The 18,790-nt window shown below is 40.5% G+C and overlaps 1 protein-coding gene across 14 annotated transcripts in view; it reads right to left on the bottom strand.

The window, feature by feature from the left end:
• Positions 1-18,790, bottom strand: part of hspg2 (heparan sulfate proteoglycan 2) — a 529,465-nt gene that overhangs the window by 218,012 nt on the left and 292,663 nt on the right. For 8 of the 14 annotated variants that reach the window (XM_072586792.1, XM_072586797.1, XM_072586801.1 and 5 more), the window contains 7 exons: positions 14,425-14,474; positions 12,242-12,312; positions 10,832-10,972; positions 8,211-8,405; positions 6,497-6,535; positions 2,601-2,702; positions 904-1,203 (listed from right to left, as the gene is read on the bottom strand). In XM_072586792.1, coding sequence (XP_072442893.1) covers positions 904-1,203; positions 2,601-2,702; positions 6,497-6,535; positions 8,211-8,405; positions 10,832-10,972; positions 12,242-12,312; positions 14,425-14,474 — 898 coding nt within the window. The remainder of the gene's footprint in view (positions 1-903; positions 1,204-2,600; positions 2,703-6,496; positions 6,536-8,210; positions 8,406-10,831; positions 10,973-12,241; positions 12,313-14,424; positions 14,475-18,790) is intronic. The other 6 variants (XM_072586803.1, XM_072586804.1, XM_072586807.1 and 3 more) reach the window with 2 other exon arrangements.

Below are 18,790 nucleotides of genomic sequence, written 5' to 3'. Positions count from 1 at the left end.
CACAAAAACTCCAGGTATAAATTTTCACGTCTTTCCTGGTTCTTTGCTTCTTTTATTTATCCTTCCACATTACCCAGCAATCGTGTTACTGACTAGCATTGTAATAAAAAGTGTGCCCCAATTTACATCATCAAAACCTGTCAACGTCTGTCCTGCGTAACTCACTGCAATTTAAATTTGAATAAAACCGCTACTGTAAAACCCAAGAGTAATAAGCCACTGACAATTCCGTGATTGGTGCTTACAGGTTCTCTACATCGATCTTTTATTTCTTTACCAAACTCTTACGCCTTGCATCATCATCCTTGTGCCATTTCTTCTCTCCTGCTTATCACTTTGTTCCTTCATCCACACATTCTGTCTCGATATTAATTTACAATCTGATCTGAGTCTAGTTTTGGTAAAAAGTCACCAATCTGTAATGTTAACTCTATTTCTCCTGAAATGCTGCCTGGCCTGCTCAATGTTTCCATTAATCTTTATTCCAGTTGACCATCTTCTCATTTTCTTTCTGGTGGAAGCACCTCAGTGATCCAGAGGTTGAGGAATAGAAACAATGTTATATACAATTAAAGCAGGGTCTTCGTAAGCTAACACCACCATTTTGCCATTAGACTACTTCAAATACAATCAACCTGCCAGACATGCCAAGACCACTGCCTGCCTCAACTATTCAACTCTTATAAGTTGTCAATGGAACCCTCTATACTGTACACGAAGATACTTGCAAACTGGCAAGTTCATTGCTCTTAAGTCAGACAGGCATTCCCCATTGGACATTGTTTGAGCATCTTACCAAATGGAAGATGCTGCATTCACCTTTTGTGGTTCCTAAACCTAAAAACAGAACTCAAGGTCTTTCCTTAAACAAATGACCCTGTTCCCATTGCTGAGTTTCCATACCTTTTTGTAGTCGGCAGGACGAGAAAGTAGAGATGAAGGGTGAGAAGAACGGGAAGTAGTAGCTCTTGAAGAGGAAGATGAGCGTATGGAATGAGATGGATTGCGCGAGGAAGAGGGAGCAGGTGGTCCAGCAGGCCTTGCTGAGGCCAGTCGAGATAATGGACGGGAAGCATTGGACAGATCCCTGCTACCCGGGGGACCATGAACAGGTGGCTTGTGCGACTGCTCAGCAGTAAAGCCAGATATAATTGCCCATACTTCATCATCTATACGCTTCTGCTCTTCCATATCAGGCACAGACTACAAAGAAGTGAAGGAACAAGTTGTCTATAAGAATGTTTACATCAAATAAAAACCTGAATGCAATTACTTGCAAAATAAGCTCACCATTCAGTTAACAATATAATGCACGTAAAATCATAGCATGGGCAAGGATGATTAGCTGTGCAGTTTGCTTTCATAAACAGTTCTATACATTTTATTTCTGGTTTTGAATTGGTTCATGCATTTATCTAAATTGCTGCAGCCCACAGACATTGCTGCCCTTTGAAGGATTTCAATCTGCTGTTAACTGTCCAACTTACCCCAAGAATTAAACCATAGGGTTAAGATCAAAATATAATTGAAAGACTAAATCATGCTGAAAAACCATTAGTAGGGTTACTGTTGTACTAATTCATCCTTTTCATGCATCACTCTGAGATCCAATCTTGACAGATCGATGTAATACCTTGGCTCCAATTTTGTCAAGGCTCACCTGTAGTGCCTTCATCGCTATCAATGCAGATCATTACCATTCACAAACAACACAACCAGTCACCCGAATGGTACCAAAGGTGAGGGAATTGCAGTCATGTGGAGAGACTGGGATTGTTAGTCTTAGTGCAAAGGAGGTCCCAGGGACAATTTATGAAGTGGCCGAAGTTATGAGGAGGTTGCACAGAGCAAATTGGGTGAAACCATTTCCATTGGCAGGAGAGGCAGAAACCAAGGGATTCAGGTTTAAATGACTGACAGGAAAACCAGAGGTGACAGGGGAAGAATTATTTTCAAATACTGAGAATCAATAATCTGGAATATGCTGCGTTAAAGTACATTCAATAATTTTCTAAACCAAGTTGGATATTCACTTGGAGAAGAAAAGAGTTGCAGGTCAAATAATGAGAGCGGGACTAAGAGACTACCTATTCACAGAGCTGTCACAGGTACAATGGATGGAATGATCTCCCTCTGTAATGTTTGCTTCCATAACACCTGACTACTTAAATTCTTCAGGAGGTTTCTTGAATAATTGGTACTAGAACCTAAACCAGATTGCTCCATACAAAAATGATGCATGTCCTCTTGTATTATGTATTGTGGTTGAATCCCACCTGTATCATTCAATCCCTACATAAATTGATTTGGGCCAGTAACAATTCAGTTAATTAATTCCCCTCCTTACAGTACAGTACACATGCAAAGTAATTAAATACAAGGGAAATAATAGGTTGGGTATTGACTAATTAATTTTACTATACTCTTTCGAAGTGGGGAGAGAGGAATAAATGAATTATGAAAATGCAAATCACATAAATGGAGATAACCTTGTGCATTAGGCTGAGGGAATGGACAAGCTCAAATCTACTCTACAAACAGCTTGTAACATTCATGGTAAAATTCATGCTCCACACTGTGTCATGCAGCTTTACTGCTACCTTAGAGGATCGCTTAACCCTAGGAAGTGGTGAAGAGGAGCTCAAGAGTTCCCAGATGGCTGCATCTTTCCTCAGCTGGTCCTCAGTCAAAGATGGGTCTTTCTGATTAATGGAATTTTGCATGTTATTTAGAACTTACAAAATTCTTCCTACTGCTGAGCACACAGCTCCACTCAACCCAGCATCAATGCAAACAAAACAAAAACTCTATGGTGCACACAAATTCTAACAGGTTCAAAAAATATGGTCTGGTTATTTTGAGTTCAGCTAAGGTAAGTAGATCACATAATTTCCAGTCAAAATTGATTCATTATGAAACATGGTCCACCAAACAGTTTGAAAGCATGCTGAATATTAATAGAACAACCAGGAAAATTGCTTTTATTCGACTTTTTCAATTTCAGGATCTGGAGATGCAAGCAAGGTTAATAGAATTTTCCAATGACTGTCAGCAGCAAAGCCAAACAGGATTATCACTATCTGAATAAAACACAGAAACTATCCCAACTGCACAGCCTATACCAATTCATATTTCCTAATCAGTCTGTTCAGAGGAGGTTATTACACACCTCTGGAGTAGGTGGACTTGAACCCAGGCCTCCTGGCTCAGACAGGGACACTATGAATGCACCACAAGACCCTTTTCCTTAAAAAGACTAGAGCCTTAATCTTCAAGCATCTCAGGCCACTTGGCCATGCTGCCTGCCAATTTATATTTAATAACTAAAGAATCAACTTACTCTGATTTCGGCTTCAAATTAATCTTCCAAGCTTCGACTGGAATGGTAACTCAAATCATACTTCAGGGACTTTGAGCTGCGCTTAGCAACAGGAGGAAACCATTCAGTCTTTCATGGCTGATCCATACCTCAACTGGCTAAACACGCTTTGTCCCAAATTGCTTAATGCCTTCACACCAACGAAAACCAAGCTATTCGAGTTTCTGAAAGTTTCAATTGACCTAGCATCCACAAACTTTAGGAGTTCCATCTTTAATGCCAGCATAGCCAGGCTTGAATCAATCTCATGCTAAGCGGAGTTATAAGCTAAAACAAAATGTAAGAGGAACTTTGTGAAGCCCATTCAGGTTGTAAATTTAGAATGTAAAGACTTTACGCTCTGCACATATGCATTATCTTGGCAGTGAATCATTAAAATAGTTCTTTTAAGACTTCAAGAATGGGACGGGGAAGAAGAAGACAGCAACTTAGAAACAAAACAGCTGTATTCAAATTTGTATTAAGAAATGATTATAGAGGGCAAATTTTGAAATACCTGAGAAGCAGGGCAAAAATTGAACAAAAAGAGAGAGAGAAATGCTGAACCTCTCCAGGGTCACTTGAAAAATACCCCCTTTCCTATGATGTCTACCAATGGAAAAGACATGGGTAGGGAAGTTGTAGAAAGATTGAAGAAAAATCTTCATTTATTTAGCATGTGTCATGGCCTTAGGATGCTTCAAGATGCTTCACATCTGATGCATTGTAGCAGGCTGTAGTAATGAAGGAAATGTAACAGTCAATGAGCACACAGCAAGCTCCCACAAACAGCAATGAAATAATGACTATATTGTCATCTGCATAACTGAACCACCTCCACTCTCAATCCCACAGTCTATAATTTGTCACACTGTTGTGATGCATGCAGTATTGGATGAGTACAAATTAAATTAAGTATCTGAAAGACAACAGCAAGTGTTTCTAGCTCATGGGACAACCTTTATTCCCCTGCCATATATTTTATCCCTCTCCCCAGGTTATTATCTGAAACTTGATCTTCAGCTGAATTTGACAGCACAGTACCTCAATCTCTGCATTAACACTGTCTTCACACCTCTTTCTCAGCTCACCTGTTGTTGAAACTCTCACTCCTAAATTTATTACCTTCAAACTTAATGATTCCAATCCCTTCCAAACATACTCCTATCTTCCACTTCAGATACTTGAGCTCACCAAAACCTCAGTTTCCCACCTTCTAACTCACACCCGGTCTCATTCAACCACTTGCCTTGTAAAACAATTAATGCAGTGCCTTCTGTTCTAGCAATGCCTCAAGTTTAAAGTTCTCATCGTTGCGTTTAATCCCACTGATCCTCACTCTTCCCCCTCACTAGATCTTCCATCAGTCTTGAGACCAACCAAGACCTCAGCATTCCTACATCTTTGGCGTATTGAGCAATTCCAATTTCCTCTGGCACAGTCAGAGACTAAGCCCAACAGAACTCTGGAATCTCTCTGTAAATGCCAACTCACTTCTTCACAATATTTCTTAAATCCCTCCATGTTAACCAAGTTTTTGATCACTCATCCCTGGCTGGCTGTCAGATTTTGCTGTAATAATTGCTGAGATGTTTTATACTAAAGATGTTATATAATTGTTGCTATCTGATGATGCTGATGGATTAATAAATATCAGCCGTGAGACCAAGATCCTTTTCTTGAAAATCAGAACAAAGGAAAAGGTTTGTTAGAAAGAGAATGGAAATCTGACTTTGAAACTGTGCACAATACACTCTTCTGAGAATTGTGGGATGATTTTTCACCTGGACACTACACTTCCCTTCTTGGTTCTTATTTACAAGGCAAAGATTGGTAATGGTCATGCTCCCATGTTAATCTTTTTTGAATCTAAACTTCTGATTTTCTGGGAAACTGTTTCAAGGTATAATGTTGATCCATGTCTCCCTCAACAGCACCTTCCAAATCTGCAACTACTACCAAATAGAAGGAGCAGGGCAGCAGGTACATGCAATCATCTTCAAGTTCCCCTTGAAGCCATATACTTTCCTGATTTGGAAATGTATTACGTTCCTTCAGTGTTCCTGAGTCAAAGTCCTGAAACTCTCTTCCTAACATCATTGTGGATATCCCTACACTGAGGGCACTGTTTTCTCGATACAGACGCTCCAGCACTTTGTTTTTGTTTCACATTTCCAGCAGTTGCAGTTGATTAGATTAGATGACTTACAGTGTGGAAACAGGCCCTTCGGCCCAACAAGTCCACACCGCCCCGCCGAAGCGCAACCACCCATACCCCTACATACCCCTTACCTAACACTACAGGCAATTTAGCATGGCCAGTTCACCTGCCCTGCACATCTTTGGACTGTGGGAGGAAACCGGAGCACCCGGAGGAAACCCACGCAGACATGGGGAGAATGTGCAAACTCCACACAGTCAGTCGCCTGAGGCGGGAATTGAACCCGGATCTCTGGCGCTGTGAGGCAGCAGTGCTAACCACTGTGCCACCATGCCGCCCACAGTTCTTTTCTGTGTTTTTATTAAGAATTTTTCAAATTGCTAGTTCCAAGTCACAACATGGGAGTTGAATGCAGATTAAATAGATAAGGCTGAAGTGCTGAGTTTACCTGGTGCTGTTCCAGATTCATCAATGACTGGAAGACATCAGGGGATTTTCTACATTAAATCTACACACATTCTTCTTTTTGGTTTTGACAACATGCATCTAACTATACTGCTCAGCCCTTGTCTAGTTTTTGCCCTGACTGTGATATTCAGAACGTTTTCTTTGGAGGAAATATGTACTTGTTGCATCTTGTGCTTCTCTTTTTAAATACAGTGACATTTTTCATCTTTCCTCGTCTTCTATCGAGAGGCACTCGGAGCGGAGAAGAAAAGTAGGCAATGCGCCCTCAACTCTGCTTTTGGAAGCAGCAGTAAGTCAGCTGAAACTACATCAACCCTATTCTTATCACCCAGCTAAGACAACAAGCACACAACTTCACCCCAGGACTTAGTCACAGCCCCCACTATTTAATCTCAGTGTACAGTTTCAATTATAAAGCACATTATTAATGCTGCAAGCTAACAATTTAAAGCCAAGCCAAAGCAGACAAACCAGAGAGAGAACCACAGCAGGCCTAACGCAAACACTACCTTGTGTCCTCGTCTAATACGGGCAAAGAACTGCTCCCTCTGAAGAAAGGGAATAAATAAGTCAGTGATAATCCAATACTGAACAGTGAACAGTATTTTGGAGAGGAAGAGTCTAAAACAGCAAACCTGAATGCAGTTGTTAGCTTGGTTGCATAAAGTAGAAAAGGCCTGTAAGATCTATAGTTCACAGTTGTGGCTGAAGACGTAATGGAATTCAACTGTAAGATCCACGTGTTCAGGCAATGACTCCATATTATTTTGCATTGCTTTTCTGGGAGAATTTATTACCAGGTCGAGTTTGCCCTTTCTAATTTTATCCAACTGATTTAAGACCTTGACTCAAATTACCTCTGCCACAGGTCTTTGGTACCAGTCTGAGCAATCAGTCGACAATCACCAATTTCTCTGCTTTGAAAGGACACAACCACATTTTCCATAAAACCTGATTAATGTTCATTCTACTTTTTGATATAGTCCCCAATTAATCTTCGGTCTCCGTCAGCTCCACGTATATCAACATCTATTAAATGGCATTTGAGGTAGATCAATTTTGTAGTGAGAAAGGGAGAATTTAACCTTAATCCTTTGGAACTTGACATTTTTAAAATTGAAAATAGATCAAAGCTTTTTATAGCTTTCAAAAAAGCTACATCTGAAAATACAAGTTTAAGTTTCAGTGTGCAGTCTTATTTCAGAATTTCTAAAGGGATAGTTAATCCACAAAGTAGTGCTGTGAATGTAATGAACCTGGGAGAGTTGCACGTGACACTATGAATGCGTTCGATCACATACACAGATTTTCTCATCCATGGGAACAGTAAGCTGTACAATTTAGATGAAATTGAACAGGGCTATCCACCTCTACAGACTGTGCTATAACACACGATAAAGACTATAAATATCTAATGAGTTTATAATGGTCATTAGGTTCATATAACATGCAAATAATACATCCCACCATTAACAGTGTAATACTGGCTTCAATATTAACTTCCTGCAACAGGTGAGTGGTTCAGTTAAAACTGAAATGTGGGTTCAAACTAACACATAACTATTCTCACAGCATAGATATTGTGAATAATATAATTAAATGGGGTACCCTGATGCAGCGAGGAGCTCCAGTTAAAATTAACTCCTGCTAAGCCAGTTCCCTCAGAGTCAGGAGACTTAGGATGTTGAAAGTAACATATTAAATACCCTTTCCAGAACAACTTGTGGGCCAACTGGAGTGTTCAGCTTTGCTGCTCAATGAAACCACCGGGCTCCTCAGCCTAATCAACAGCTGACCCAATGGCTGACAAATACCTTGACCAATTGATAAGGCAGTTCTGAAAGGACCCTGTCTCCAGACTCCTCTGGTCAGTGATCCCTCCCACCCTCTGACCTGCCAGTCAAGTCGAGGGTGGAGACACAGTGTGTTCACGAGCCCCCTCCTCCTCAAATGAGGTCCTCATTTCACTGCATTCACACCATTTGCTGCTCATTTTGTCTGGTATCAATGAGAAATGTTACATCACAGAATTAGCAATCAACAAACTATAAATATTCAATAAATGATTGTGGGATGAGAATAGCAAGAAATTTAATGCCAAATACATGAACCTTATATGTTTGTTCAATAATTTTGATCATCTCACATACCACCAAGCCCTGCTTGGGTCATCTCAGAGTATTCGCAAATGTATGCATTGAGACGGAGAGTTTGGAGTTGTACCTTGTCACCCTGAAACACCTCTGGAAGTTGCCAGTAGTAGGATTCCTGGGTGTACTGCCCAAATCGCCCAAACGATAGCTGTGGCTCCCTGTCTCTCACCGTCACCGTAAATCCCGAGGTGATGCGTGTGGTGCGCTGACGATTCACCAGGGAGAAGTTCTGAAAGTTGTTTGGTGGAACAAATGGACTTGAAATCTAAAGAGAAGAAAGTCATTTGTTGAAAAGCATTCAAAACGATATCTAATCATAAAGGCCTTACAGAATCATTGAAACCAGGTAACTTCCCGGTAACTATGACATACAATTGTCACCAACAGAAGAACAAGATAGCTACAGCACAGGAGCAGGCTGTCAGCCTGTTGCGTCTGTGCTGATCCTCTTTAGGAACAATTTGCCCAGTACCACTCCCCCATCTTCTCGCTGAAACCCTCATGTTCTACCTTTTCAGTTAATACTCCAATCCCTCTTAAACACCTCTATCTTTATCATGGATACTTTGCTTTTTTGATCAATTAGATTAAATCTGCATCCCTTTAGCCTGCCACTCCGATTTGAACGCTCTGAATGGGTGGGTGTATTTTTATGGTTACAGGAAAAAAATTTAAAAGGGATTGAGGAGAAACTTTTTCACACAAAGGGTGGTTCGTACATGGAATGAACAGCCAGAGGAAGTGGTCAATGCAGGTACAATTACAACCTTTAAAAGGCATTTGGACAGGTACAGAAATAGGAAAGGTTTAAAGGGATATGGGTCAAACACAGGCAAATGGGGCTAGTTTAGTTTGGGAAACTTGGGTGGCATGAACGAGATAGACCAAAGGATCGGTTTCTGTGCTGAATGAATGTATGAGTGGAAATGAAAAAATTAACTATGAAACGCAAGTAAACACTGTAGAGAATACAGTGACTCCTGTTTCAGAAAATGGATTTTTAGATTAGATTCCCTACAGTGTGGAAACAGGCCCTTCAGCCCAACCAGTTCACACCGACCCTCCCAACAGTAAACCATCCAGACCCATTTCCCTCTGACTAATGCACCTAGCACTACAGGTAATTTAGCATGGCCAATTCACCTAACCTGTACATCTTTGGACTATGGGAGGAAACCAGAGCACCTGGAGGAAACCCACACAGACACGGGGAGAATGTGCAAACTCCACACAGACAGTCGCCCAAGGCTGGAATCGAACCTGGGATGACTGGCAATAACATATGTATTTCAACCTTCCCTCTGTGATGTTTTGGATTGATACACAAATGGAATCTGAATGAATACAATTTCAGATAGGCATAAAGTTAAGGTCCAAGGTGTACATTGAATTGTAGTTACACCTGTACATAATGCTTTGAACCTGTTGTCTGAACTAGGCCAGGATTAGCATGATGGACTGACGCATGTATCTAGGGTGTTCAAGGAGAAAACATTCTCTATCTGCTATTCCCATTCTGACAACGTAGGGTCAGTCAATAGTGCTGGAGCTGGGCACTGTGTCTGAATGATTTACAAGATGCAAGTTTTAAACTTAGCAGTGAAACAAATGAAGTCACAACGCAGAAAATATAACAGCATTAATTGTATCGGTTTTGCCCTATGCCCATTACATTTTTTTAGCTTATAGTCTGCGAACTATAACAATTTTCTTTTAACATTCATTCATGGGACGAAGGCATCACTGGCGAGACCAGCATTTATTGCCTCTCTTCCAGAGGGCAGTTAAAAGTCAACCACATTGCTGTAGGATTTTGAGTCACATGTTGGCCTAACCAGGTAAGGATGGCAGTTTCCTTCCCAAAAGGACATTAGTGTTTTTCCGACAATTGACATTGGAGTTATGGTCATCAACAGACTCTTAATTTCAGTTTTTTCTTATTGAATCTGCTGCGCAAGGATCCAAACCTAGGTACCCAGAACATTAGCTGAATCTCTGGATTAACAATCCAGTGATAATAAGGCGAGGCCATCATCTTCCGTCAATTCTAGATGTATAGCAACTTTAACACAACTAAGAGTCCAAACCTGCTTCACATGGGTATTACAAACCAAGTATAACACAGAAATACAAAATATTAGGTTGGATCCATTACAAACCATTTAAATGCTCCTTGAGAAGGAGACAGTGTCAGTGAGAAGGAGAACTGGAGAACCTAAGAAGCGGCACGGTGGCCCAGTGGTTAGCACTGCTGCCTCACAGCACCAGGGTCCCAGGTTCAATTCCAGCCTCGGGTGACAGTCTGTGTGGAGTTTGCACATTCTCCCCGTGTCTGCGTGGGTTTCCTCCGGGTGCTCCGGTTTCCTCCCACAGTCACAAAGATGTGCAGGTCAGGTGAATTGGCCCTGCTAAATTGCCCATAGCATTAGATACATTAGTCAGAGGGAAATGGGTCTGGGTGGGTGACTCTTCGGAGGCTTGGTGTGGACTTGTTGGCCCCCGAAGGGCCTGTTTCCACACTGTAGGGAATCTAATCTAAACTGCTCCATGCACAAGGTCTTAATAAATTACGCTTATGCACAATCTGGCTATCTCACAAGGCTAGCATTCCTAGGGAGTTTTCTCTCAGCAATGATTAAAGTTACTGCTCGCATACTTTGGCAAAGATTGAAGAGTTAAAATAAAACTTGCCAGTTTCCGGTAGTATGAAGAGCTGCTGCATTGCTGTGTCACACCCATACAGAAACAAGGCAGGCAGCCCTCTTTGCTCTCTGCACTCAGGTAGAAGTAGCCAGGTCTGCAAGTGTCACAGGTCCGGCCTTGCACATTAGGCTAAAATAAAAAGTACGGGTTAGAGATCTTCAAGATTAAACTTGAAACCAAGTAACACTTAATTGAAGAGGTCACATCATTCTGTGATAAAAATAATCCAAACTGAAACTGGATTTAACCAGCTGCTCTCTAATGACAGATTTCTCGGCTTCTGATTGAGGTGACAAAACATCATGTTTCTCACTTACAATAGATTCTCAGAAGGAGTTATTTGTCTATATATTATGGACAGCCCAGATGTGATCAAAAGAAGTTTTAGGAAGGAACAAGTATAAATCTGAATAGCAAACCAAAGGATTTTAATTACAGGACTAAATTTTCATTAAGATGCTCTTTACAGTTACTAACACTCATCAGAGAGGATAAATTGAACTGAACAGGACTGACTGAATTGCTTCACAGTGAGGTAGCAATGTCCTGAATGGTGGAATAGCCTCTTCTTGTGCCCTAAATGACTCCATAATGAGTAAATATCCCATAGGTCTCCTTCTGTTTCCAATCCCCACTTTTGTCATCCACTTGCAACAAGCTGACATAATCTAACACAATCCACCTAATATAACCTACCTTCATTGCACTAAATTGTGCTGACAGTGGCAGCAAAGACCCGAACTTAATTTGTAAAATGAGAAAAATTGCTTTAATTCCATGCTGACCACCAATCTAACTTTCTCTCTTGATACTACTAACTAATTGCCAGAATGTGGCTTTAAAGGCACATTTGGTGCCTTGCCCGAGTGGTTACTGTTCATGCATGAGCTGCAACACTGAGTGAAAAAAGGAATCACAAGCAAGCCCAGCTTAATTTGTATATGATGTCGGCTCCCAGATGGATCCTGGACAGCGATCAACATGAACTCTTGTTTGGTTCACCTTTACCCCTTCACTTCAAGATTCAATGGTAGCACCCAAGCCATTGATCCAGAAATAAAACACCCATCCAAATATCAGCCCCACGCTGCATCTCATGAACTACGGCAGTCCACTATTTCATAACATTTCGCTCTTTGTTGGGATTGAGAGGACTTCCTTTAAAATATCATTCACAAGATTATGCGACTGGAAACTTTCACAATTTGTTTGATTATACCCAATGGAAATGTCCTCTAAACTATGATCCTTCCCATTCCTACACTGACACTTAAAAAATTAAAATTGATGTTCTGCAAGATTATTTGATGGCATTCGGCCAAACTGGTCTGGTGGAGACTGGTTTAGGAAATCATCAATGGTTGACCTCCAAGGTTTCATTACCCATACACTCATTACCTTGCAGTGGCATTGCCCATTGGCATCACACTGGCCTCCAGCACTGCCTCTCCAGTCACACGTACAGTCAGCTGCAACACAGCAAATGAAATATTACAGTTTCATTCATTAATTTAGGAAAATCAAAGGTTAAAAATAAAATCACAAGTCTGTTTGAAAAAAAGTGATAACAGATGCCTCAAGACCTAATATGATGCATCTTGCATTTAGATGGGACTTTTGCTAATATAGAATATGGCATCATTGGTGAGCTGATCTTACTGTGTTGGCCACCTGGAGGTCTCCAGCTTTGCTTGGCGATCCCAGAGTTCCAGTTGTGTTTGAGATGAGCAGAGTACTGAACAGGAACTTGCTGGTGGCCTCACTTAAGACACAAGAAATGTCTTGGAAAAGGTGTGAAGAAGCACAATGCAATTGGTTTCGGGTTTAAATTGGAAGAATTATGAGCAAAGTTCAGAGAAGGGTAAACCCTACTGTCTGGAGAAAAATCTCAAATCCCTTCAAAGGAAGGCCAACCAGTGGACAAGATTAGTTGAAAAGAAACTGAAAATTGATATTAAACTGTTCTTCAGTCAGGGAATGATAAGCACTCAAGGGAAATTCACTAGGTAAACTACAGACTCAAATACGTTGAAAGGAATTTTTAAGTTATAATTGTCCTCAGCTCAAAAGGTGCACTTTTACCTCTGGGTCATTAGGGGTTTAAGTACCACAAAGAACCAAGCACATTAACTTTGGGCTTTGGAGAGTACTGAGGGAACACTGCACTATGGGAGATGCTAACTTTCATCAATATCAATAAAATCTATTATCTATTAATTTATCTCATTCCAGTTTCTGGGTCTTTGTTGATATCCAATTGGTTACTAATGGCGAACCAGTATTTCATTGACTGTAAAGTGATTCGAGACATCCTGTTGGTTGTGAAAAGATCTTTATATAAATGCAAGTTCTGGATTATGTCAGTGTTCATTCTTCACATGAACCTCTGCCAACTCTGTACCAATATCACCCTCCTGCACGATCCCTCATATGTGGCAAGCACCCCATTAAATGCATTGAGCTCTATACTTCAACCACTTCATGAGACAGCAAGTTCCATATTCTCATCATTATCAAATAAAGAATTTTACATTCTGATCTGTTCATCACTTCTTCATATTGTCCAAGTTTTGAATTCACTAACAAATAGAAACTTTTTCCAGTCACACTGCCAAACCCGAACAGAATCTGAAAAGACTTCATTAGTTTTCCTCTTACAGTAGTACTGTATTTTTTCTAAAGAAGTCACAATATTTTCTAATAGTTCCACATGAGCTATTTTTAGTGTTTATCCATGTCTTTCTCCGCCATCACGCCATTTAATTCATTAGAACGTAAGAAATGAAAATGGCTTTTTTCATCAATCCCACCAAAACAAACCATTGAACACATTATTATATTGAATGTAAATTATTTATCCACTGATTTTATTTTTTCATGTAGGGTGGGACATTCTTTTACACTAATGATACCAGCAAGGTGGCATCACCTTCAAATTGCAACACTATACTTCCTACAGTTCTTGACAATGGATATTTTCTTCAATGGGGAATAATAGTTGTCCGAGCATGGTGACCTGTGGGACAGCACTTCCCACTTTCTCAGTCCAAGAGACTTCCCTCAGTTCCTTTCCCTCTCCTCCATTTCAAGTCACCTTCCAAATCCAATCTGCTACCTAGCCCCTGATTCGGTGTGTTCTGATCTTTGGTCCAGGTCACTTACGTGGCACTTTATCAGTTAACACTGGAATAATTTTATGTGAATAATCTCTCAATATTAGTAATCCAAAGACCGGGTCCAGCGTTCGAGAGACTGGAGTTCAAATCCCACCACGTCAGTTGGGGAATTAAATTTACACTTCAAGTAATTAAGAAGGCAAATAGAAAAGGGCCTTTATTGCAAGAGATTTGGAGTACAAATGTACAGGACAATGGTGAGACAGCACGTGGAGTAAACTGTGTACAAGGTGAGAGAAGTCTTGCTACAACTGTACAGGACAATGGGGAGACCATAGCTGGAGCACCAATGGATGCAATCTATCTGGATCCAGTGTCTTATTCTCAAGTTTCATTTCATTCCATCAGGTACAGAATGTGGAATTAAAAAGTTAGCAATAATTGCCATTAAATTCAGATACTCACTCGTGCAACGTTGTCCATATATTGGATTTCCAGTATAGCCTGGTGCACATCTGCAACAAGAATTGTAAAAGAAATGAGAACCCTGTTCTTAACACAGTACTCAAAATCACTTACATACAAATCTTTCTTAGATCACTGACAAACTTCAAATTTTGGCTAGAACTCAATGCTAACCACAGTTTGATTAACATCGCATTTCCAGGCAAAGTGGACCAAGGTGTGACCCAGTCTCCATTTATCAGTAAAATATTGATACATCAATGAAATGGCAACAGCAGCTCAAAAGGTTCCACCTTTTCTCAATTCTGTAAAAGACTGCACCCAGAGAAAGGTGCTGAGATGTAGTGGTAGTGTCCCTGCCTCTGGGTCAAAAGGTTTGGGTTCAAGCCCCACCTTAGGATGTGATGGCCATAATGGTGTGTCATAACCCATCCAAAACAGGATGATTTAAAGGAAACAAACTTACAAACTAAGGCTGTGGTAAAAGCAGATTTTAAATACAAAGGAAAGATGGTCTGCCTTTATATACGTTTCCTTCTTGCCTGAAGGCCTTGATGGTTAACAGCAGATTTGTCAGGGTGATTGGTTTCTCTGTGTACGGGTACAAATATTGTTTCCTAAAACGTGTTTGCAGTGATGCTGCAGTAAGCACAGTTTAAGAAGTAAAGCATTTATTTCAGTTCCAGGGAGCAAGCAATGCAGATAAAAGGCTGTGACTGTGAAGCTTTTAATTCTGTGGACAGTCTGGGGAAGCTGGGGTTGTTCTCTCAACAGCTGACATTAGGGACAGATTTAGGAGACATTCAAAATAATAAAAGCCTGGATACGGAAATAACTGAACAGAGGCCAGTATCCTGTCACCCTGTATTTACATGTGGACGGTCCTTGACACTGATACAGCTTCCTCAGAGGCAACTCAGAGTGAACTGGATGTCTGATACTCCTGTTCTTATCTGTCAGCCAGGGATCCCTGATTGGAACAGATTAACAGACCCGTTTAGGGAACTCATATTCCATGAGGTCTACCTGTCTGAACTCATTATAATCACTACAGATAGTTTCACTGTATTTATTCTGCTCCCATTACCAGGAGGGTCGGTGACCAGAGGACCCAGATAGTTGGCAAAAGAACACAGGGAAGGGATTTTTTTAAATGCAATACGTTACTGTGCTCTGGAGGAATATGGTGCTTGGAAGCAGATGCAACAGTAACTTTAAAAAGGGAAATAGATGTATATTTGAAAGGAGAATAAAACCGCAGGGCTTTGGGAATAATTGGATACGTGTTCCAAAGAGCTGGCACAGTGGGAAGAACAGCCTCTTCCAGTGTTGTCTGTTAGATTACATCAAACCACACATGTGCTTTAGCAAGGAGTTCCATGTTAAAGTTACTGAGTTCCTGTTGAGCTTACCTTTGTTGTGCAATAATTGTTCAAGTGCAGCATTTAGACTCTACTTGCTGACGTACTTTTTGGTATACCATGGATCAATTACAGAAACCACCATTATCCACGACTGGTGAAAGATCATTAACATAAAATTAACTTTTGAACAGTGCTTGCCAGATAGCAAGCCGGGGGGAAAATTCCAACACTGCTGTACAAACTAATTGACTCCAGTTACTACCTTCACATACTCCCAAAAACAAATACTGGATATTGTTAAACATTTAACAATCTTACTGGTTTTGCATAGCAACAAGGAGTCAGAAAAAGATCATCTAGCTCAAAGATATTACATGTGAACAATTGATGTAGAAATAAATATACACACAAATGCGTGCACATACACACACAAGAGCTAAAGGAAACTGAAGCATCCGCAAACCTGCACCAACACTAACTAAAGTCAACAATGACAAAAGACAGCAAATCAGCAATTCATCGCAAGAAGTCACAGAGCAGAATTAACTGGCAGATCAGAATTGCTGCCAACAGAGGTCAAGAATAGATAAGATCGCCGTACTGACTATCAGCCTTTCTTAAAGGCCTCTTTCTTCAATTTTTTTCTATTGTGCATAATTTGGATAACTCACCTGAATATAACTAAAAACATCTCACACAGAAACCAAAAAGAACACTGTCACTCAGCAGAAGGAGGAAATTCTCCCTTAGGCTCTCAAAGGCCTGGGTAGCCAGGATCTCCTCACGTAATCAGCTGTGATGTTAGTGCCATCATTTAAGCACAGTCCTCCATCTAGAAACGCTTGAAGATTAACGTGATGAACACGTCACTCTCGGACGTCTCTTTGAAAGTCTCTTACAGACCGGTGTCATGTCAGAAGAATCACCTATCCTGTAACCATATTATACACTCTTTAACTAGAATGTACCTTTTGTTTCTAATTAATTTTTAATATAGTACAACTTAATCTTGCTCTATCATTAAAGCATAAGCACGCCAGATCAACAAAAGCTCTGTAACTTCTCATTCACAAACATACCAGAAATTCACAAAACCCCTAGACTTTAATGGCTGGTAAAGTGCTAATAGTTCAAACTAAAGTTTTACATTCTATCTCTAGGATCTAGTCTTTGTTGTACGGGGAGAACAAAATTTGGACGAGTTCCTGCTGAAGTGATACAAAATTCTATATTGAATAAACTCTTACTTTAAGCAAAACATTTAATTTGGGATTCTCTCTGCAATTTCACAAGTGTTGCAATTTCACAAGTTGTTGCACTATCCTTGATTTTTGTTTCATGTTGTCTGAACAAGTTCCTCTGAAAATCCTGGGTCATTTACTACTCACGCACTATTGAAAGCCAAATTGTTGTTACATGTCTGGTTTCATTTGAAGGAACCCACCTTGCCTCAGACATTTTGTTAGGAAGCTAACTCTCAAGCTAGTTGCAATGCAGAGAATACTGGATTCCTGTAATGCCCCTCCATATCTGATCAGAGACTTGGAAAGTCATATGGCTGCAAGGTGGCCTGACAGGATGGGCTGCTGAATCAGGAAAATGGAAGTCTACAAACAGGCTCTTTCAGTATCACTGGCTTTCAACTGCAACTGAACTTCTCAAAATCTGTGACTATCACATCAAAGTAACCAACAGACTTTATTACATCCGTTAGTAACATAAAACCAGCTCCCTCATGATTAAAAACAGCTTAGGATTTGTGCAAACATGAAGCCTCAATCAGCAGCCTGAAGGACTGAACGCCACCAAGCACAAGACTGCTGATAATCCACTCACGTTTCAGTGAGAGCTCAATGGTAGCACTCTGACCAAAACACCCAGAACACTGCAAGTTCAAATCCCACACTCATCAGAGTCATACAGCAATGGTCGCACCTCTGATCAAAACGTCTAGAACAGTGAGAGTACAAATCACACACTCGTAAAGAGTCATACAACACGGAAATCCCTTCAGTCCAACCCAGTCCCATGTCAACCATAATCCCAAACTAAACTAGTCCCACCTGCCTGCGCTTGGCCCATAGCCCTCCAAATACTTCTTATTTATGTACTTAACCAAATGTCTTTAAACATTGTAACTGTAGCCCTACCCATCACTTCCTCTGGAAGTTGATTCCACACACGAACCACTGTCCATGTTAAAAAAAGTTGCCCGTCATGTCTTTTTTAAAATCTCTCTCGTCTCACCTTAAAAATATGCCTCGGTTCTTGAAATCCCCCACCGTTGGGAAAAGGCACCTGCCATTCACCAATCTATACTCACGATTTTATAAACCTCTGTAAGGTCAGCCGTCAACTTCTTTGAAAATGTTTCAATCTAGACAGCCTCTCCTTGTAACTCAAACCCTCCATTTCTGGCAACATCCTGGTAAATCTTTTCTGAACTCTCTCTAGCTTAAAAAAGAATCCTCCCTTTAACTGGGAGACCAGAACTGAACACAGTACTCCAGAAGAGGCCTCACCAATAATCCTGAGCAACCACAACATGGCATCCCAGCTTTTATACTCAGATTTGAGCAATGAAGACAGGTGTGCTAAATGTCTTCTTAACCATCATTATCTAGTCTAGCACTTCAGTGGAGTAGTCAGAGATGATATTTTCAATAAGACGGTGAACTAAGGCCTTGTTCACATGAGCTCAAAAGCATTCTTTGACATGCAGCAGGGGAATTCTCCAGTTATTCTGGTAAATATCATCCAATCTGATGAACAAGTCACTTCCTGCTGTCTATGGCAAGGCACCTATTATGACTAACCAGTCACTCACAGTATTTGCCTAATTAATGGTGCCTGTATTTCAGAAACAATTCTTTGGTTGTGATGCATCTTGAATGTACATGTTTCTCCATTAAATTGGATGTATTTTTTTGGGTTTTTTTGCCCACCTCTTCCACCAAATTATTCAAACAGCTTCATTCATGATACTGGAATCACACAAAAAA

Source organism: Chiloscyllium punctatum, chromosome 16 (genome assembly GCF_047496795.1).
Source record: "Chiloscyllium punctatum isolate Juve2018m chromosome 16, sChiPun1.3, whole genome shotgun sequence".
NCBI classification, from domain to species: Eukaryota; Metazoa; Chordata; class Chondrichthyes; order Orectolobiformes; family Hemiscylliidae; genus Chiloscyllium; species Chiloscyllium punctatum.
The sequence above is the reverse complement of the archived record's forward strand: the minus strand, read 5'-3'. Positions and strand labels throughout refer to the sequence as shown.